The sequence below is a fragment of the Marmota flaviventris genome, chromosome 6, assembly GCF_047511675.1.
Source record: "Marmota flaviventris isolate mMarFla1 chromosome 6, mMarFla1.hap1, whole genome shotgun sequence".
In the NCBI taxonomy this organism is placed as follows: Eukaryota; Metazoa; Chordata; class Mammalia; order Rodentia; family Sciuridae; genus Marmota; species Marmota flaviventris.
Genome location: NC_092503.1, coordinates 139,736,301 through 139,759,439, shown reverse-complemented (window position 1 = coordinate 139,759,439; position 23,139 = coordinate 139,736,301). Strand labels below are relative to the sequence as shown.

General features: G+C 37.4%; 1 protein-coding gene across 1 annotated transcript in view; it reads left to right on the top strand.

Annotated features, from left to right (window-relative positions):
• Nucleotides 1–23,139, top strand: part of Lyrm4 (LYR motif containing 4) — a 153,219-nt gene that overhangs the window by 22,522 nt on the left and 107,558 nt on the right. The window contains exon 2 of the mRNA XM_027948159.2: nt 14,003–14,123. Within this exon, the coding sequence (XP_027803960.1) occupies nt 14,003–14,123 (121 nt within the window). The remainder of the gene's footprint in view (nt 1–14,002; nt 14,124–23,139) is intronic.

Sequence of the window (23,139 nt, the reverse complement as noted above, 5' to 3'; positions counted from 1 at the left end):
GTTTTCTCCAAGTCTTCAAGTCTTCATACCTACTAGATGGTTCACAGGAATGCTAAAAAAAATAAATTACATAATGCCTGAAATATTTTAGCCTACTTGCAAAAAAGACATAATAACAAGTTATTGTATTATAGCCAAGTAAGTAAACTAAGGAAATACGGCACGGGTCAAAATAACCATCCTTTTGTTACAGTGCTTTGGCATGGTATTCCACAGCTCCCACTGCTGTGGCATCCCAAGAGATGAAGAAGCCAACTGTATTTTTGAATTTGTGGAATTTTAGCCTGGACAGGACTTTAGAGATACCTCTTTATGAAAGGTGAAAGTAAAGCTCTTCAAAGGGAGAAAGGGCTACCAGATTTTTTCAGTAACTCCAGGAATAGAATATTAACATATTTGCATAAATCTACATATAGAGTTCAGCTCCCAATTAGGCAAAACAATCCTGAGGATTGAACCCAGGACCTTGAGCATGAAGCTATACCTTAACCCCCAGGATTCAAGGATTAAGGAAATACACTTTGCTATCCTTTAAAAATCAAGACAGTGGGCTGGGGTTGGGACTCAATGGCAGAGCGCTCGCCTAGCCTGTGCGAGGCACTGGGTTCGATCCTCATCACCACATATAAATAAGTAAATGAAATAAAGGTATTGTGTCCATCTATAACAAAAATATTTTTTAAAAAAATCAAGACAGGTGAAGAAGTTCAACTAGATTTTGACTGTACTCCTCTGAACTCTCCATAAATCCCCAGGCCCTTTTTTATTTACTCCCTGATTTCTAGCTTTCTTGCAAATGGATGAGATTACTATATACCTGAAATGGTTTTTATATAGTTGTTTTTTTTGTTTGTTTGTTTTTTTCCTGAATAGCCCAGCAAGTATTCTATTTCACACACTCTAGGAAGGGAAAGGGAGAGTTATTCTGCATTTTCTTCCCATGTGAATAATTTGGATAATCTATTAAGCACAAGGTAGATGATTTACACACATCTTCCTTGCTCATTTATGGTTGCAGATGACTAATGACAAGAGAAAAGGATAAGAGAAAAGACATTTTATTTGATGTTTTTATAAGCATTGATAGGAAATGTTTCGTAACAAAGAAATTTTAAGTTCATTGATCTGGAGGAATTTCCATTGTTCATGCTAAATTTTCCTTATTAAGTGGAACAATATAGATTTCACTGAATAGCCTATTATAAGTAGGTATTCTCTATAAATTTCTAAATAATGTAAAGGTCATGTCGTACATTGACTAGTTCACATTATAATTTTAAAATAAAATTGAGAAAATCATATTCTGTAACCTAATGTTTAATCCCTGTACCTAATGAAAGCTTGAGCCTGCTTTTCTGGTACTAGGTCAAGCTCATGTCTGGTAGATGAGGGCAAAAAGAAACCAGAAAGTGGAGCCATTATACCATAGCACTTTTATTTTCTTTTAACATTTTAATTAATCCAACAGAATTTTATCAATTTATTTAATTAATTAAACAAGCTTAAAAACAAACTGTCAGACTAGATCAAAGAACAAGACCCAATTTTATCATGTCCACATGAAATACACTTGTCACATAGCACCTTTCAAAGAAATATGCCCAGTTCCATGAGAAAAGGATATGTAGATATAAGGAAAGTTAATAGGAAAATGTTATCTGGTTTTCCCCCCCGCAAAGACAATTTATAGGACTGCAGGAATGAAGCACATATTCACCCTTTAATCAGGGAACTGTGGATCTTAGCTATAGCCACCACTTCTGGGATTTCACCTTTCAGGTATTAGGCTTTCTAAATAGCCTCCTCTAAAATCAAGAGGAGGAGCCAGGGCCTTCACTACCGCTTGATCTGTATGCATTATTGCATACAAGCTAAGCACATTTTATTGGTGGCCTTTACATTGATCAATTGGTTTATATTTTGGAAAATGTTGTTGGCAACAAAATGTCACTGGCTATAATGATAGATCCAAGTGATAATGAGAAATTTAATTTTGATGAATTATAGGTTAAAGATCTTAAATGTTTTTAAACACAACAAATGATTCCTAGACAGAAGTGCTTCTAAACTGTTCTCCTAGGGACAAAGAGGAGCATCTGTTACAGGATGGTGTACTTTCTTTCCACTATTTTATTAATTTTAAGAGTGTTATTTTAAACGATTCTCATAGAAACTTACACAAAATCTGCAGTTATATAAAGTTGGTTTTATGTCATTGTTTTGAATATACTTTTTCTTATTGACATATAATTTTCACATTTATTGTTTAACAGATATTTCATTAATTTGCCAAAAATTCTTGGGGTGGGGGGTGTTGTTTGTTACTGTGGATGAAACCTAGGGCCCTTTACATGCTAAGCACATGATCTACCATTTATATACACCTCCAGTCCTAATTTACTATAATTTCTTTGAATGTTTTTTTATCAGATTAGGGCTTGAATTCTACAAAAGGGACTGAGTTCAAAAATAGCCTGTACACAAGAACGGGGGTTTGAGAAGTTTGTGATTATGGAGGAAAAAATTCCTAGCACTGTTCCAAAATCCTAGAAAGAATTCTCTCCCTGTTTGCCCTTCCGTTGCACCCATCTATCAAACCTGCATCTATAGATTTACTCACACATCTGTCTTTTCCTTAAGTATACCTAGGCAGCTGAACACAGCCATAAAAGCAATTGGTAAATTGTTTCTTCCATATTTGATGTTACCAACCTTAATTGGCCTATTCTCATTCTTGGCAATTTCTGGAATCTATTCATGCTAGTTGTAAAATGATTGTTTTAAACTCTTCAAACTTGCAAATCTCCTCATTCTTTTTTCCTTCTAATTTCATTTCCTGATGTGTAAGCTAAGCCATCATCATAACATTAAAAAAAAAAAAGAACTCAGTTGTTTTAGTTAATTCCACTACTTTTCATTTTTAATTTGTTCACCAAATATTTTAAATACTTGGTTCCCTATTTTCTCATGGGAACTGTACTAATTGTTTTTGAGACTGTAAGGAAATACTCTTAATCTATTAAATCTACCTAATATTTTATGACTGAAAAAGATATTTAAGCCTTGAATTTTCATCTAAGTATGACTTTGATTACATTCCAAAGATTTTACGTATTGTATTTGCAATGATTTTAAAAACATTTCTTACTGTGCTTACTGCATTGTGAATTTTCTTCTAGGCCCAATTACTCTGTGGTCACCAAGTACATGCTGATGTTGTTCTTGTTGGAAGTCACTCATGACATCCTAAAGATTCTTTGGGGGGGGGGGGGCAGGGAGGGGGAGTGCAGCAATGCTGCGCCTTGAACCCAGGGGCTTACACTAGGCAAGTGCTTTCCCCCTGAGTTGCATCCTCAGCCCCATCCTGACAATCTTGTCCACTCCCTGCAGAGCTTGCCTCTGCTTTCCTGCTTTCATTCTCACCCTTTTCCCCTTTCCTTCCATAGGTCTTTCTGTGTGTGCTCTTCTCTGTGTTCTCTTAAATGCTGGTACAGTTTATCCAGGGCTAGCTTCTCTTCCACATACTGCTTTCCTCAGAACAAACTTCTGTCCCCTCTGGGTCTCCTCCCACTTCCTTGTCAGTGATTTTCAGATGAATTGTCAACCTGAATCTTATCACCTGAGCTCCACAGCTACCTTTCTGGTAGCCTGCCATACATGTCTACCTATAGTCCCATTGTTTCTCTGAAATAAACTATCTAAAAATAAACTCTTGCTTTTATCTAATAAATACTTAATTCATCTCCTGTTCCCTGTGGCACTTCTGTAGCTTGATGCGCTGTCAAGTCTCCCCTGATTCTGTCTTGATCTAATCATATACCCTTCCCCAGACTCTTGCACAAACTGAGCCCTCTCTAATAACTGATTTTTCTTTATTACTGTATATTACTGATGATATGTCACTAGGAACTTGACAATCATTAAGAAATAATGGTTAGTATAACAATTGGGAAAGGATAGACTTCAGTAACCATGAGTAATTCTTGTTAATATGCTTTCATATTTTCTTCTCATTTTTCCTTTGCCTGCTATTTTCCATAATTGAGGTCATCCTGAATATAAAATTGTTTCCTTCACTTTAAGAAGTTAACATTGGAAGGTAAGGTGAAATTTGTACTCAACCCTTTTCACCAAAATAAATCCCAGGAATATCAATGAATTAAACATGAACAGTTTAACCATAGATGTTCTCAATAACATGTGGGTAAGTGGGTTTGTTTAATTGCCCAGTAGTGGCTTTTGATGTAAAAAAATGATACATTTTACTACATAAAAATACAACATTTATACATTACAAGCCCACAAAAAAATTCATAAACAACAAAGTAGGAAGACTATTACAACTTCCTAGAGTCAAATAGCTAGCTTCTTAGAAACCTTAGATAGGACTTACAAACCAATCAGAAAAACCTGTCAGTCAACTAAAAAAAAAGCAAACTATATAAAGAAAAATGCAACTTATAAAAACTTGTAAAAATTGGTTTCATTCATAATAAGAAAATGTAATTATAAGTAAAATGAGATACCATTTTCATGTATTGATTGGCAAAGATGTAAAACTTTGATGTTGCGTTTTATTGGCAAATGTATTGTGGGAACAGGGACATTTATACATTGCTGGTAGAAGAATGAAGTGATTACAGAATTAGAAAGAAAATTGATATTTTTTTTTTATTTTTTAAAGCTATAGATATATTCTTTGACCTACTGACTGCATTTTTAAGAATTGATCCCACAAATATATATGAGTATGATTCTATGGTAAATAAGAATGTTGATTACAGCATAATTTGAAGAGCAAGATCAAAAACAACCTAAATATTAGTAAGGTACTAGCTAAATGAATTTTTCTTGGTGGGGGGAGCCACTGGGTATTGGACCCAGAAGCACTTTACCACTGAGCTACATCCCCAGCCCCCAAACTTGCCATCCTCCTGCCTCAACCTCCTGAGTGACTGGAATTATAGTGACTGCATCATTGTGCCAGGCCTAGCTAAATGAATTATAATATACCTATGCAATGAAATACTGTACAACCATTTTTAAAAGTGTGTCAGTTCTATTTGATATCAAATGAGCAATAAGATTTTTTAACTTAAAAAGGTGAACACTACCATTTGTGAAGAACAGGTACACATAGAGGTTTTAATATGAATCCAAAATCTCTTGGAAGCTGCACAAGAAATTTTTGATTGCTTTTAGTCAGAAGTGTTGTCTAAGAGACAAGAGTAAGAAGAGCAGGAGGGAGGCATTTTTCACTTTACACCTTTTTATACTTGGAATTCTGAACCTGTCACCAAACTTTTTGGAAACACTGATCTTAAAATTGCAATAACGTCATAGTTTAGATAGCCGTTTCTCCAGTGTTAAACATTTAGACAGCTTCTGTTTTTAATTCTTAGAAATAATTCTGAAATGAACATCACCCTGCATATAACATTGTAGACATTTCAGATTATTTTTGTAGGTTAGATCACTAGAAGTAGAGTTAGTAGATTAAAGATTATGGACTTTATTACCAGGTAGTATTACCAGTTAGTTGCCCACAGGAAGTACCAGTTGTCCATGATACCTGTTGCTTTGCCTTTTCAAAAAATTCTGTTAACTATGTTAGAAATATTCAGCAGTGCTGCAAGAAATCAAGCACAAGCTCAAAAGTTACTAAGCAAGGCAAACTTGACTTCTGCAGAAGGGTGTGCTATGGTACAAAGTTTGGCAAGCAAGTACACTTGGGAAAGCAGTCCACCTGTTTTTATCCCTAATGCAGAACTGCCCCTTGTTCTGATAGGAGGAATCTCAGAGTTACAATCTGTGTGATTGGCTAATTTTAAAATTGGGAGGGAAAAGGAAGGGCTAGAATTAAAATAGCTAGTATTGGATAGAGGTTGGCTTCATTTGGATCTTACATCCCATTTTATATTTAAGGCTAAATACCATATTCTGAAAATGGACCACTGGACTTTCTTGTTTCTTACAACTGCATGTACAGAATATGCTACCTAGTTTAAATTTGCATTTTCTTTGATGATGACTGATACTAAATATTCATATCTGTATCTGTCTTTCTAAACTTACTCATTTTTGGTACTCTTATGAATTATTGTTTCATGCATCTTGCTCATTTATTTACTGTGGCCTTAATGTCTCTCTACTTGATTTATATGTAGTATTTATATGCTAACGATATTAATCTTTTTGCAATACGTGTTCTGAGTTAGGACTTTAAGAATGATTAAGAGTTAGCCAAGAAATCCAGCTGGAGAAGGATGCTGCACATATGGAGAAACAGCAGACCTAAAAGAGGGAATCAAGGAAATTGCAAGCCTTCCTATGTGGCTGCTCCATGTCAGAACACATGCTAGATGCAGCAGAAGAGATGAACAAGGGTCCTATCCTCTATCCCTGCTAATCATTCAACCCTTATCTTAAGACAATGGAAAGCCACTGAGGAGTTTTAAGCAGGGAAGTACATAATAGGCTTAAGACTGCCCCAAAACTCAGTGGCTTTGTTTTTCCCCTACCCCCAATAGGTTTTCTCTCAATAATTTTCCCTCCTTACTCCACCAGCTTCTTCCTCATTATCTTCCATTTTAAAACAATTAAACTCAATTATCTCACTCTTAGTGCTTATATCAATAGCTCTTTCCCTACTAAGGCTCTTAGCCACTTGTATTTCTTAACTTGAACTATTTGTAGGAACACTTGAAACATTGTTGAGAGATGAGATGACCTTTTTAAGCTTTGCTGGTGCCAGACACAATTTTTTTAATGCCTTTTCAAATGAATAACAGCTTGGGTTAGACCAAGTACTTATCAGAGATTGAAAAGAGTTTATCAACCTCTGGGAGAAGAAGAGCTCCATATTGAAAAGTTACAGACTCTGGAGTCAGCTGAGTTCAGAACCCCACTCTACCACATTTTAGACATGTGATCTTGGCCTAAATTTTTAGCCTGAGCCATAAGTGTGAGAATTAAATGAGATAATACATTTCATGTATTTAGCACAGTATTATGTGTATATAATCTGTACCATAAATTATTGATATTGTTTTGTTATCCTTTTGGACTCTCCAAACAGCACTTCAAATGACTGTGAAAAGTAGTCCTTTACTTTGGTGAGAGTTTTGGAAGATACAAATCTTAAAATTTATCTGTTTTCCATTCTGTATTACCTTTTTAAAGTTCTTTCTTTGTCCTTCTTTAAACTCTTTTCTCTGACCTTGGAGTTCAGGGTTTTACAAATATCTTGGCATTGTCCTCTGGTTGTTAAATCTCAATGAGTCTTCTCAATTTTTTTATAATCACTTCTGGGACATTTTCTTTCATTATAACTTTAATTACCTATGGCATTCAGTTTGTTCACACTTATTATTCATAGGCTTTATACCTTTGCCTTATTCTGAAGGTTAATTTTTTTCTTGCCCATTATTGCCAGCTTATTTCATTTTTCTGTTTTAATGTGAATTTTGAGTTTCTCTTCTACTTTCTATAATTTAGTGCTAATTTTTTCTTCTTTCAGCTATGTACCTATTCTCTAGCATTGCAATCTTTGTTTTGTGTTTTATTTCAGTTGCTTTTCTTAAAAGTTTCTGTATTATTTACTTTTTTTTACCTTTTTAAAAGTCAACTTCATTAGGAATAATTTGTATACAATAAAATGTGTCCATTTTAAGTACGCAGTTCAATGTTTTGACATATAGGCCTATGGAAACACTACCCCAATCAAGAGGAGGACTGCTTCATTGCCCCAAGTCTCCTTGATCCTTTCTGTTTACTTTGAATGCCTTCTGGGCCTATTTCACCTCCTTATATTAGATCTCATCCCCACAGGACCCTGAGGCCAGTGCCCTTGTTATTCTCCACTGTGTCTCTAGCTCCTGGCACAGTGCTGACATAATAGACATAAAGTATGTGTTTACTGAATGAATCCTAATGGTGGATTCTATGATCATGGTCTCTCGGAGCTTATTTCAATCTATAGGCTGCATTCCCCCGCCCTTTTTTAAATTCTGTTTCTTTTGGCAGTTTGTTATTTTATTCTTCCACATTGATTATTGATATTTTTTTCCTTAGGGGAATTTTTGTTATTGCCCATAATGTTTTGAAGTTCATTTATTCAGTAAATATTTATTGAGTCCTTTCTCTGTGCCAGGCACTTACATATAATGATAAACAAGAAAGTTTAAAGACTGCAAGCGGCCTTTTATTCTGGTGGGCCCTCACACTTATATAAAGAAGGAAGCTTTATGTTCTGTCCTTCTCTCTGTTATCTATCCAGAGTGCTTATTACCTTCATGTGGTCCTTGAACCTTCTCTCTATAGGTGCTGTGAGCCATCTTATTGTACTGCACATACATACATACCATAATCCCAAAGCTGTTGCATCAGTCTGTGAGAGAGAGCCTGAGCAAGTTCAAAGCCGAGGGGTTAGAGAAAGTGGAAGATAATTCAGAAGGGATGTGGATGATTGAATAAGTAAGATCTTATGCCTGACTGAATTTTAGAGAGTTATAGGAAAGGAAGGAACTTAGGACAAATCTCAAGTGTCTGACTTGGGCAGTTGGCTGCATGTTAATGCTCCTACCTTTAGAAGGAGATACTGGCCTTCAGGGACAAGAAGAAGGAAGGTAGTAACTTCAGCTTTGAATGTGTTCACTGGAAAACTGTATTTTTATTGAAAGTCCAAAAGGCAAATTGGATGATAATGCATTTATACCTCAGAAGGAAGGTCTGGGCTAGCAGAGTATTGAAAGCTAGTGTCATATATAAATTAGTTGATATCTTGAACATAGACATAATTATTGGCAGAGATTTGAATAAAAAGTCCACATGTAGGCCCTAAAGAACACAGTGTGTAAGGAGCAGAGTACCCACAACACAGTCTAAGAGGGAGTAGCTAGTGGATCCAGAGACCAAGAGGAGAAACAATGGTGATCCCCTGTCCAGCAAATATAGATACCTCAGAAGATTGTGAATGATGATGCTGAGTATATCCCAGAGGTAGAGTAACGCACAAGGCATTCCATCCCCAGCATTAAAACAAATGCAAATCATTTAAGTCATTGTAAAAAATGTTGAGGTTTAAAGCTCTTCTTTTTATTAAAAATGGTAATTTGAGGGGTTACTTTTAGTTGGTGGTCTTTGTATGCAATGAGTGTCCTTTATATAAGCCTTGATGCATCTTTGAGACTTGGCCTCCGGAAGTAAACAGATCAGATTCATAGAAGCATGGGATATGATGTAGTCAGATGGTATGAAGCATAATCCAAGAAAACATACCAGCCCTCCCTTTTCTGCCCAGGGAGCATGCTAGAATTAAGCAGTTTCCTTCTAGTGACTGCAAAGAAGCACAAGTCCTTCCAAGCAGCAGACGGTAAATAACATTGTGCCCCGAGGAGGCCAGAATTAAAGGTTGAGCTGTTTGGTTACTGGAATATTTGACTTTTACTTGGGGCTGCAGAGGAGCAAGAAGAGGGACCATGTGTTTATGTGTTGGGTAAGCAGAGGAGCCACCACCTTTTGGGATGCTGATGAAGAATGACAGAAACAAGAAGCATTGCATTAGCTAGTCATATCACACTTTGGATGCTAAAGCAGATGTGAGTTTCCAAGTGCTAGAGGCTGTGATTATGGCCTGCATTTGGTCCCCAGTAATTCTGGGAGGGGAAAGTGAAGCAAGACCTCAAGTGCAAAGAACTGTTTGGTTACTGCCTGCTGTGTTGCCTTGCGCACTAGGAAATTGGGGTGAGTGGAAGAATCTCAGAAAGGAGTTTTGTTCTTGCAATGGCAAAAGGACAGCCAGTTAGGAAAACCTGTGGACATTTGAGATTTGCTGACCAAGTGAGGGGTTAAGTCTGGGGTGGAAAAGTAAAGCCCAGTGGGAATCTCCAGCTCAAAGCACCAAGAGGGCAGGTGGTAGCAGTGTTGGTGTAGGCAACTCCGCCCTTCTCCTCCTGTGGAAGTGTCTGCTTCCTTCTGTTTGTTCCCTTGCCCTTTCTCTGTTTGTTTTTCTTCTTTGTTTGTTTGTTTGTTCTGTTCTATTTTTGTTTTTGCAATGCTAGTGATTTCAGTCAGGACAGACTAAAATGAACTATGAATGACCTTTGACACATGGGTGGACTATACCACATGCATGTATTTAATATGTTATATTTCATGACTTATTTCAAACAGTGTCTAACTTGTATTAGGATCATCCACTGCAGGGCATTACATAGCAGCTAACCCTTTTCATTAGAGCATCTGCACATTTTTCTTTTAAATGTTCTTGCTCAGTGATATAGTCAAGAGGCTTATAGCCAGAATGCATTTGAGGATAAATGGTTTATCTTAATAGCTGGCAAAAATAGGGCAAATAATATAAACCAGGGCAGGATCGGGATTGAACTAGCTGGTGGCTAGCCCTCTCCCATAAAATGTGAGGGTTTACCCAGATTCACTTTTACAAAATTATTATCATTTGAAATATAATTGAAACTGAGAAATTAACTGTTTGTGCAGTATTTGCTATTTGGTTCTGAGCCAGTGTCTTAGGGCAAAGAATAATATCCTGTGTGTTAAATGATGCAGGAGGAAGCAGAGCTAAAAAGAGAGGAGGGGCCTTTGCCTCATTCGTTTCAAAGGTATATCCAGAGTTTGAACCACTTGAGTGCTTTAGAAATGTTTAATTCCAGGATCTAGAGCTGCATTTCTATAGGTAACGACTTTGGAGAATTGAGGAAACAAATAAGAACATTCAGCAGGATATTCCGAATTGTGGAAAGCAGTAACAGGGAGAGCAGTGTCTAAAATTGGGGTCCCTGATATGACTTTATGACTGTGCATACTTTACCTGGGAAAGTTTCTGTGCAAAGGTTCAGGATGCCTAGCTGCTGTGATAATGCCCTCCATGAGGAGGCTCTCTGCTAGAGTCTTATCAGCCTCAACCTTTGATCTCAGGCACACAGCTCCTGAGAATAAAGGAACTCTTTGCTAGACAACCACAATGTTTCACCAGCTCTGCAACTCCTGAACCTGCCTGCTCCTTTAAACAGTGGACTTTCTTGAGAGCTACACAAAGCTTCTAACATCGCACATTGCCACTGCAATGTGTAACTGAGGAATAAGCTACACAATGTTCATGAATACAAAGATTAATACTTACATAGTCTTTAATCTTGATTAAAGACATGTATATAATAAAGATTGCTGGTGTAAGTCTTCAGACCTGCTTCTCCAACAGAGAGCAGCGCTCCACCCAATCCCAGCTGTTTATCTTCAAGATCTCTGAACATAAGACTTTATTCTTTCAAACTCCCATCACCCCCTCATCAGAACCTGCTAGTTCAGCTGTGCTGTTTACAGCATTAAATTCTCAACCCTGACATCAATTGGTATAAATTGTGAGAGTCTTAAGCTATTTTCCGATTTTCTTGGCCTTTGGAGAGCTTGTTTTTCTATTCCTTGGGATGCTTCTTTTCTTTTTACCTATTCTGAACTAATCACTAGCTTCTTGAAAAATGAGTGTAGTGATGATTACCATTACCCATATTTTACAAGAAACCCATGCAGCATCCAGAATAAATAATTAAAACAAGGGAAAAGGGGCTGGGGGGTGTACTTGGTATGTATGAGGCCCTGGGTTCCCTAAGGGGGAAAAAAAGGATGACTCCCAGAGGTGAACTTACGTTATAAAAACAATGTTCCATGTGAATCACAATGTTAGTATTGAATTATTTTGTCCCTTTTTCCACTTCCATCATCATAAAAAAGAAGTTTCTTTTGAAGAGTGTAGGTGTGAGGAAGAAGAGATACTGTGTTAAATTACGCTATGCAAGAAAGGGCTTCAGAAATTGGCCGTTAACCTCCTTATTAGACCAAACTAGAATGTTGTTAGATTAGAAGCTCCACATGACAGGACTCTCTTATTTAATAATATTCTACTAGTAAGGTTTTCCATTGTTGTTTAGCAGCCAGTATTATATGGATTCCCTTTCCAATCATAGTAGTCCCTGAGATCAATACTGAACATTTAGGAGCCTCTTTACAAATTCTCTAGCTGGTTATCAAGGGGTTAAGATCAGAGTTTCAATGGTATCTTCCATTTTGAAAGTGCAAGTTCCTAAACTGCCTTTCTTCTTGTGGTTCCTAATGTTACAAGGTTTAGCTTTACTCTCACTTTTAAATGGGTTTAAAAAAAAAAAAAAACAAAAACTGCCATTTGGGTCTCGGTTTTTTGTTCTTTTTTTTTAGGTACTGGGGATTGAATCCAGGGACACTGTACCACTGAGCCACAGCCCCAGTCCTTTTTATTATTATTTTTATTTATTATTTTTATGTGTTGCTGAGGATGGAACCCAGTGCTTCAAATGTGGTTGGCAGGTGCTCTACCACTGAGCCATAGCCCCAGACCCTTATTTTTTATTTTGAGACAGGTTCTCAGCAAGTGCTTAGGGACTAGCTAAGTTGCAGAAGCTGCCTTTGAACTTGTGATCCTGCCTCAGTCTCCCAAGCTGCTGGGATTACAAGTCCATGCCATGTGCACAGCTCATTTACATTGTTAGTATAAAATTTATTTTTTTAGAAAAATGTGTCTAGGCCTGGGGTTGTAGCTCAGCAGTAGAGCACTCATCTCATATATGTGAGGCACTGGGTTCAGTCCTCATGTAAAAATATATAAATAAAAATAAAAGGCATTGTGCACATCTACATCTAAAAATATTATAGAGATATTAAAAAAAGAAAAAGAAAAATGTGTCTAAACAAACTTTGTATTCTCTAAAATAAGATTTCCCAGTATATATGCATCTCCTAGACCTCACCTTCAATCCCCCAGAGACTTTGATACTTTTTCACCTTTCTTTGCATCTATTTACATTCTTTTATTGCTGAATATTACCAATGGTAACACACATATTCTTTTCCTGGTTCTTAAAGCTAAAAATCAAGAGTGATTTGAGATGGAAACAATGTCTGGTGTGTGCAACTCAGGCTGCTTTTCCTTAGTCTCTTGTCTTCCAATTCAAAGTAGATGGGGAGTGCATAGGGGTTAAGGCTGTGGTTCTCTGAGAGTCTGATTAAGACTGTTGATTCTTCTCTGGCTAACTATCAAGAGCACTCTACTTTCTGAACACACACTCTGGTGTGCCCCTAAAGATATGAGACAAAGGTGAGGCCATACATGAGGAGAGGGAAATACAAATTGCATTAAGGTATAATTAGAATAGTAATCAGAATGGCTTTCATTTATTGAGTCTTTCTAGGTTCCAGGCTTTTTGCCAAAATCCAGTCTCACATAATAATGCTTAATCCTACTAGCTGTACTGAGCAGTATTATGTGTCTCTGGCAGATGAGGAAACATGGCCTTATGTTAAGAAGCTTTCCCAAGCTGATGTGAATAGCAGGAGCTGGAGCAAACATACAAACTCAAGTCTGTCTGGGTTTATCTGGCTTGGGGTGGGAGATATGTTTGTGCAGATAGAGGACCTCTCGTGAAGAAAAGACTTTTTGGCATAATCCTTCACTTTCAGCTGGGGTAGGATCCTGATATGGATTGCAGCCTTACATTTTAGGTTACAAAAAGAAAAGTAGAGGCCAAAAAAGGGATCAGGGATTGGGAAAGCTGATCACTAGCTCAGCATATTCAGCATACAAACACACACAGTGCATCGTTTAACCTCTGAATTCTTGGTTTGTCTCTGTACAATAAAGGTTCAATTATCCATGTTAATGGAGGGAAGCCAATTGTGAATAACTCTAAAGAGCCAGTAATCTAAAGAGCATTTATGTAGCAGTTTGCCATTTGTATGTGACTTCTTTAAGGTAGATTTATTTTTCTAAATTCATTTGCTTAGTCATCCCGAATAGTAATACATTGACCTATCCCATGAGCAAAAATCAAAGTGAATTATCTATAGGGGAATATTGGACACTTAATTCTAGAGGAAAGCTTTTAAATTTAAACATCCTCAGACATACTGACAACTTTTCTTCTTCTTTTTTTTTTTTTTTTTTCTCATTTAGAATGTATGCTGTCAGGAGGATAAGAGATGCCTTCAGAGAAAATAAAAATGTAAAGGATCCTGTAGAAATTCAAAACCTAGTGAATAAAGCCAAAAGAGACCTTGAAATAATTCGTCGACAGGTAAGATGGTTCAGTATACTGTTTTCATTAAAAGCCTTCAGCTCTGACATTTCCCCCTTGATTGGACATCACCACTTTCAGGTTTATGATTTACACTGTAGGATCATGAAACTCTATCCTTTTTTTTTTCCCCTGTCCTCTTTTTTTCTAATACAGGCATAGAAAAACGAGCTATCATATTATCAAATTCAAGGACAAAATAAAAGCATTAGCTTTTCAAAATTTTCAGGGACTGCATCCTTCTGGAAAATTAAACTCTCATAAACTAAACGTTGGAAGTGTGATAAATTTCAATATAATAACTTTTTTAAAATTAAAAGTCTTTGTAAGATATATTATAGATATATATGTGAACTTATGTCAGGGTATAAACATCTCCTTTTCTAGTATTTATCATTATAATTCATGATGAATAGAATAGATGATGAACCTGAATTACGTTGCCAGATGGAAGGTGCATCTGCAGGTGCACAAGGTATGGAGCACAACTGGTGGGGGTGCAGACCCCTTAAAAGACCCTGGAAGGTGTTTTTGTTTTCATTTTGTACAAGATCCGGGGATCAACTTGCAAGGATTGCTTTTTTAGAAAATTTAATGAGGTGGGTGGAGCACTTATGGTAGCCTGTCTTCTCAGGAACTATTAGAGAGTCAAAGGTTAAAGTAGCCTTCTATTGATTGATTTTCTCAACCTGTAATAAAATTGCCCTTTTCACTGTTTTTCTTTAATTTAGCAATAGTCACACCATAAATCTCTTCGTTTTCACCCCTACTTCTCTCTTACTTGTGGTAAATGTGTTTATACAGTGTATGGGGGAACACATTACCATTTTCTTAAGTTCTGCTAGTGTTTTAGAAAGTGTTTGGCTGACGTTTCATCAGACTCTTCCCTTTCCTTGACCCTTCTTCATGCATAACTCAAAATAGAATTCAAATAAGCAAGAGTAAAAAACTATAGTTTTCATTTTATGACAAGATTAAGTCTGGTTCTGTTGGCTTCATAATGGAACAATCCCTTCTGGAATAACATTTCAGATTCTGGTAGTTCTCCTTGATGTCTGCAGTTATCTAGCATTGGAATAACTTTGCCACATTCAAACAAGTATGGGAAATGATCATTAACTAAAGGCATGAAAAGATAATAGGGTAGTTAGAAAAAGACTGATCTGCACATTTATGTGTACTTTGAGAATGGCAGATAAGTGAGTCGCCAATTGGAAAACTCCAGAATGATGGTATTTTCCAGTCACCAGCAGTTCAATTTCATGGGATCCTTTAGCAGTAAAATTTAGGAAAACAAGCAGCCTGAGTCTCTATTTTACATAAACTCAGAAAGATTCAGTTCTTTGGCACTTTCTCTGTGTAGAAATTGGCAAGCATTTCCAAAACAGACTGGTTTTATCTTTAGTCTAAAATTACTTAGAATATAAACTGCTTAAAAGAGGGGGCCTGTAAATAATCTGTGCCACCATTTCTTGTGTTATGTCTAATTGTCTGTGTCATTTTTTGGTTTGAAAAGCTTTCTTTTTCTTTCAAAACAAACGAACAAAAAAAAGAGTTATAGCCCAGTGGTAGAGCATTTGCCCCAGCATGCAGGAAACCCTGGTTCTATCCCCAGCACTGGGGGAGGAAAAAAAAGATTGTGGCCATCATCCAACATCCCCAGTGAATCCACACTGAAAACAGATGGAAACATTATTGCAGCAGCTAGAGAGTGAGTAGAGTGAGGGTGCCCTCCCCAGGACAGCGGGGCGACTGCACCTTCCTGATACACTACCTAACTTGCAGGCCCAGGGTTTCCAGAGTGACCTTCTAGGAGCGAGGTACCACTTTCTCATAGAAGCCCTCATTCTATGGGAGAACTACTTAGCCAGTTAGACTTCAGCTGGTGGGTAGTTTTCTACTCACTTCCCATTCACGTCAAGTCTTGTAACTGCAAATTTTACCACAGTTAGTGTATGGGATATGGTAGATTTCCTGAGACACCTCACTGCGAGCTGGACCAAAGGCAAAGGTATGTTGTTTAATGTCCTTGCTGCTGACTTCTGTAGTTATCGTCTAACTTGCTTCACTGTTTCCCCTGCTGTGTTCTGTTCATAAATAGCAAGAATGATCTTTAAAAAAAAAAATAATAGAATCTGATCACTTCATTCTCCTGCTCGGCCCCTTTAGGGGCTTCATAGCACCTTGACAAGAAAAACTGAACTCTTTGTGAAATCTTCTGAGGCCCTGCATTACTCTGGTCTCTCTCCCTCCCTCACACAGTGTCCATTATCTTCTTGTTGGCCCTGGTGCACACCCAGCTCATCCCTTCTCAACCTTCTTCAGAGGTTCTTCACCTGAAGGAGACACTCCCGAGACTCTTGCCTGGCTCTCCCTGACCACACTATCTTAATTAAACAGCTGCCCTCTCGTGCCCTGCATCACTTTTCCTAACAGCACTTATCTGTACCTAAAACACTACTGCTCGTTGCCTTATCCATTTTCTCCCTTCCCCATGAGACAGTAGCAGGTGTAAGGAAGGGATCTAAGGGTCTGGTGAGCAAAAACATGTGCTGTGAGGCTTGTGTTCCAGTCCTGACTCAGCTATTTGACCTTGAGCAAAATATTTGATTTCTTAGTGCCTAATAAAAAAAACAAATAAGGATAGGGAATTGTGGTAAGGATCAAATAGGTTAATGTATGAAAAGCCCTAAAATGATATTGGTGGCACATAGTACACTTTGCAAGTATTTGCTGTGATTACTCTACAATCTCTAGAACTGCAAAGTGCTGGATGCTCAAGGGAGTACAGGCAGGGTTGTCCTGAGGTCATATACTTCAGTCAGAGGGGCTGTGCCACCAAAGACCTGGTGTCTTTTTGGCCACTTAGTCCCTCCTGGAGGAATAAACTGACAGGGAAACAGAAATCTCTTGAGGATCCTGACCTATCACCTTCAGGAGCTGTGATTTTCTTCCTTTCAAGCCCCTCCTCTGCTGGAGCTTTTGGACCAATCCCAGCTTTACATTTCTGTAAACAGGAAACCAGCAGCCACTGTCCAGCTACCACACTCCTACATCATCAAAGCAGTAGTCGGAAATCCTCCATCTTCTGTACTGAAACCGCCCTCTTTGCTTTCTCCTTGTGCTTTAAAGTACAGCTTCTTCAGTCCCTTGACTCATCTCTGGTGTGTGAAACCACCATAACCTGGTACAGTGGTGTAGTTTTTGTTTTGTTTTGGGTTTGTTTTTGTTTTTGTTTTTTATGGTACTGGAGCTTGAACCCAGGGGCACTATACTGCCACTGAGCTACATCCACATTTCTTTTGAATCAGGGTCTCTGTACATTGCACAGGCTATCCTTGAATTTGCAATTCTCTTGCCTCAGCCTCCCAAATAATGGGATTATAGGTATGTACCACCATGCCTGGTAATTTTGGCTGTTTTTAAAGAAGTCTCTGAACAAAAACATTCTTCTGGTTTTCTGGGTAGAGAAGCTCAGGTTCAGGAAAAAGAGCTCAAATCTTCTAATTCCTTGGAGCACATTCAGAAGTTCAAGGTCACAAGGTCACAAGTTCCTAAGTTAGTAAAAGTTGAAGGATAAAGTTATTTTTAAGCCATCCTCCCATTTTTTTCCCCCAAGATATTTAAGAACCTCATCAATGGAGCTTAATCTCTCCTCAGAGGTCATTCATGCTTCCTTCATATCCCTAATGTGCAAGATGGTAAATCTGCATCGGCTGCCCTGAGGAGTTCTAGATAGCATCAGTATTTCTTGGGAGCCTTTGCACAGCTCCTAAAAATTACTCTCATTTCACGATATGGCTAGCTGGTTTTCTTTCCTAGTGAGCAAGTCAGCCTTCTTTTGCTTTTCTCCATACTTAGGACCAAACATGTACTTGTTCTTTCCTTGATGTTCTTGGACATTACAGTCTGATATGTCAGTAGCAAATCTGTTCCAGTTACATGCATCATATCCCAGTAGACCAGTAGAGACATTCTTCTACCTTTCCATAAGCTTCTATTATTTCCACAAAAAAATGGTTCTGGAAAAACAGGCTGACCCTGTCAGCATTTATGGGTTTTCCCCTCTGCTGAAAGCAAATTCTGGACTAGCCCCTGCTAAACCTAGATTCCCTATCTGTTCTCCAGCTGTGATCAAAAAGGTTGGGAGCCCTTTTGTATATGGGCCAAATGAGGACAGACAGTAACTTGACTGTGTGTGGTTAGGCAAATAGATCTTGAGCAGTCTAGGCAGTCTAGGAACAAAGAAGTACCTAGTTGGTGTCTCCCTGAGACGGGAAGCAAGGCTTTGTAGGTCTTCCACATCAGACAGAGAAGCAAGGAAGCCAGCCAGATCTTGTCTTTATCCTTTGTTCAGCTTCATTGTCTAGGAGAATTCCTTCTGTTTACAGGCATTAGTTAGAATTGCTGTGAGTTAATTACCCCAATTCATTACAGCCCTGCAGTTTGCCACTTCTCTATGGGTTTTTTGCTTGTTTGTTTTTGTTTCTGTTTTTGTTTTTAACACTTCTTGGTTTTTTAACCACCATAGTGTACCTATGTGTCACTACTTCCCTTGTGCTAGTACCTTGCTCCTCTAAGTGTCTTCAGAACAACTGCAGCATGTAACATAACTGGGCAAAAGTTTAAGTGCATTTATAGTTATCTGATGCCACTAGGGGTCATAAAAGTGAAATGACCCTTCAGTTCTTCCAGGTTCTCAAATAGTAGCAAACCTAGTGTAACCGAAGTTGTTTTGTGTGCCAGAGGTGGACAGAGTGTACTTCATAGACCATTTTCATAGTATGGTCAGCCAGGTGAATCCATAAACTTTAGAAAAGAAAAAATCTTCTGTATGAAAAGGTTCCTGGCCAATATGTAGGCTAGTGAATTTAGCACTGTTTATATCCAAATAATGTTTGATTACACTACCAAAGACAAGAGGCTACTAAGATATGTGTTTGATAGAAAATAGAAAGGACTCTATCCTGCAAAACAAGGTTCTCTCTTACCCAAGTATTTGGATGAAGAAATATATTGTTATTGTTACATGTGATTATACAGTGGGAAGAGAAACTGGTTATGTTCTGATTCTGTGCCAGGGTTTTGGCATGATAGCAATCGTCACTAGTTTTCCAATGGTCACTATTTTCTACTGCAGTGGCTATTCTGAAGCTAGTGCTTTCTGTAATTAAGCAACTCAAGGAGGTATTAGGTTCAGAATTATGAACCTGTAGTTGTAAGCGATCAAAAGCAGTACAGCCATTTAAAATACGGGGGATGGGGTGGATATTATTACATGTATCATGGATTTTTGTTTTGTTTTATTTTCGTTTTTGTACTGTGGATTGAACCCAGGGGTGCTGTACCACTGAGTTATGTCCCTAGTCCTTTGTTAAACTTGGGAACCTCCTGCCTTCGCATGGCTGGGATTTCATGTGTGCGCCACTACACCCCGCATGACAAAGATTTTTGTTAAAATGAGTTTGCGTATGCGTGAGCTGAACCATTTCAGTGTTTCTCAGCTTATTACTTAATTATTTTTGTAGATAGCTAAAAGCAAAATCATTTGTCCAGTTTATTTTCAGTGGTGATAGGTGAGAGTCTCTGAAACCATATGTGTTTTTACTTTTATTTGGTGTTTTATAGTTAGTCTTTAAAAGACCATTCAAGAGAAGGGTTCACCAGTAGTTCTCTAAATATGCTGCTGTGAAATGAGAAGCTGGTGAACAGTGACCTCCTTCTAGCCCCATCAGTCACTTCAGTACCTTAGATGGTGGTTAAAGCCTGTCAAAAGTGCGGCCCGGGTTCTATCCTCAGCACCACGTACAAAGATGTTGTGTCCACCGATAACTAAAAGGATAAATATTAAAATTCTCTCTCTCTCTCTCTCCCTCTCTCACTCTCTCTTAAAAAAAAAAAAAAATGCTGTGTTCCCCACTGTTCTTGTCCTTTTCAAACAACCTGGGAAAATGTATGTTTTTTTAGGTCCTGTAGGGAAAATAGAGAGTGCACTCTCTCTCCACATGCATACATTTAATGTAAGTACCATTTTGATAGTTTGGGGACATTTCCAAAATATATTTGGCCATTGTTTTGATGGAATATAAAGGAAAGTTAATTTCTATGTTACGGCACCTAAAACACATGAAAATAATTATATGCTATTCACAAAAGGTAGAGGCACCCCACATGTCTATTGACAGATGAATGGATAAACAAGATGTGTTCCATACTTAAAGCTAAATATCACTCAACTTAAAAATGAAAGAGATCTTGTTACATGCTAACCACAGATGAACCTTGAGGGCATTATGCTAAGTGAAATAAGCCAAAAACAAAAGGACAAATCCTGTGTGGTTCCACTTAAAATGAGGCATCCAAAGTTGTCAGATTCATACAAGCGGAAAGTAGAAGGATGGTTACCAGGGACTGGAGGGAAAGGGGAAGTTGCTCAGAGGATACAGAATTTCAGTTTCAGTAGATGGAAAAGTTCTAGAGATTTGTTTCACAAAAATGTGAATATATTTAACAGTATTAAAAATGGTTAAGATTAGAAAGAAAGAAAAAAATAGAAGGGAGATCAGCAGAGTAGAAGAAGGGGATAGAAGGCGAGGGCCTGGGCACATACTGGGGAACACATTAGCTTGTGCATGTGCAGATTGCACAACGTCTCCCACCTTTTTAAACCACATTTCATAACACAATCATCGCAGATTTTATGCCAAACTATATTACAAAAAAGTGGGGTGAGACCATTGTGTGAAGCTTCAAAACAAAAAAAAAAAAGAACTGTGCCAGTATTATTTAAAAATTATTCATTGCTAAACTGGTATAATATCAGAATATGCAGAAAATGCCTGAATATACATTCAAATTGAATAGTCTGAATATGAACATCATTTCCTTGTGGTGGTTAAAGCAACATTTTCCCAGTCTGGAAAAAAAAAAAAAAAAAAAAGAGTTAACACTTTAGTTGTTACTGGTTTGTGCATTATAAATGAAATATTACACTTGATAAAATTTACTAGAGTGTTGCAAATTATGGACTTAACAAAACTTAATCTTCTATGTTGATTTTGCACTACTATTGTTATTTTCTTTATCTGATGTGCCAGCTTCAGCACCATTCATAAGAGATATGTTCTAAGAAAAAAAAGAGAGAGAGAGATGTTACTGTTAGTACTGCTGTAATAAAACCACACCAGTCAGCTTTCAGAAATATACACACAGTGCCCATGCCTTGAGAATTCTAGGCTGTAGTTCACAGTGCCCTAGAAGACAAATGAACATCCACATGCCACTGATGAATACATTCATATTCTGGTTACCTTTTAAGCAACATGAGGAACAGAATTATATCATGTGACAATTATGCAATAAAGGTTATAAACCAATTTTTGGACTGAGCAAACAGGATGCAACAGTTATGCCATGGTGACTATTATGTGGTGAAATAGGGTATAATTATAGTGCACTAATTGTGATATAATGTGGATCAGAAGAATAGAACAAGCACATGGGGGAGGGAGGAGAAGAAGGAAAAGGAAAGTGATGGCAAATCATATTGATTAAATTACATGTGCGTATAAATATGGCATAATGCATCCCAGTATTGTGTATAATTATAATGTATCAATAAAAAAATAAAAAGACCAATGACTGAGATGATGAAATCTGTATGATTTTTTTCACAGCTAAAAATATCCCTAGCTAGATGTGGTACATGCCTGTGATTCCAGCTACTCAGTAGGTTGAGGCAAGAGGATGAAAAATTCAAGCCCAGCTTCAGAAACTTAGTTGAGACCCTGTCTCAAAATTAAAGGACTAGGGAGCATGCTCAGTGAAATAAGCCAGACTTAAAGTCAAGGGTTGAATTTTTTTCTCTCAAATGTGGAAGCTAGAAACAGAATGAAATTAAGGGGATCTTGCAAAAATAAAAGGGAGATCAGTAGAGTAGAAAAGGGGCCAAGGGGGAAGAACTGGGGAATGAAGTTAACCAAATTATACTAGATGCATGATAAACACACCCAATGCATTCCAATTTTATATATAACTATAATGCAATAAACAAATAGAAGGAGGATCAATAGAGTAGAGGAAGGGGACCAGGGCAAGGGAAGAGGGCAGTATTGGGGATTGAAATGGTGAAAACTCTTGATAAATGCATTTATGAGTATGTCAAAAGGAACCCTTCTATTACATATAACTATAATGCACAAAAAAAAATTTTTTTTAAACAAAGCGGGTTAGCCACTTGATTATTCAGCACTGGGAGCTGAAATTACAGTGAATTCAGTCCAATGAGGTTAAGCCAAATTTTAAAAGTGTGGGTAACTTAGTAGTAAAAGCATCTGCAGTTTCAATCCCCAGTACCAAGAGGGGGAAAAAAAAAAAGATCCCTAGATCCCTTTTCCCAAAATGAATTATAACTTGTCACGTTTTTTTTTTTTTTTTTAATTGGGAAGAGTAAAATTAGATGCTTCATGTACTAGTATTTGAGAGTAGGAGACTTAAGTCTTGAAGCTTGAACTAGTGAATTTTTACGTGTGAGTCTTCAGTTTTCTTGTTGGGAAAAGTCAAAGGGTTATACTCTAATTTTTAAAGCTACTTCCAGTTCTAAAATCTGGGGTTCAACATTCTCATAAATATTTGTCCCCTTTTTCTCCTCTATGCAGAAACTACTGATGCTTTTCAAATAAATTACTCTGTGCCCAGTTTTTCTTGACCATATTTTACCAAGAACTTAACTATATAGGGTTTTGGCTATTATAGATGAGCAAAGTTGTATGCCAGCATTTATACTATCATAGATTCCAAAAATTTGTCTTAGTACAACACTTCAGCTACCAGGAAATTCAAGAAATTGCATTATTTCTCTCGTGTTCCTGGCACTTCCTCTGTTAGCCTTCTTCATTCCTGGTAGGCAATATGTTACCAGTACTAGAGCAGATCATCTTCTGATCAGAGCATTTTCTTCTCAAAATGAATAGTAGTTGAAGAACAGTAATGTGATAACTTACAGGCAAGAGAAAGA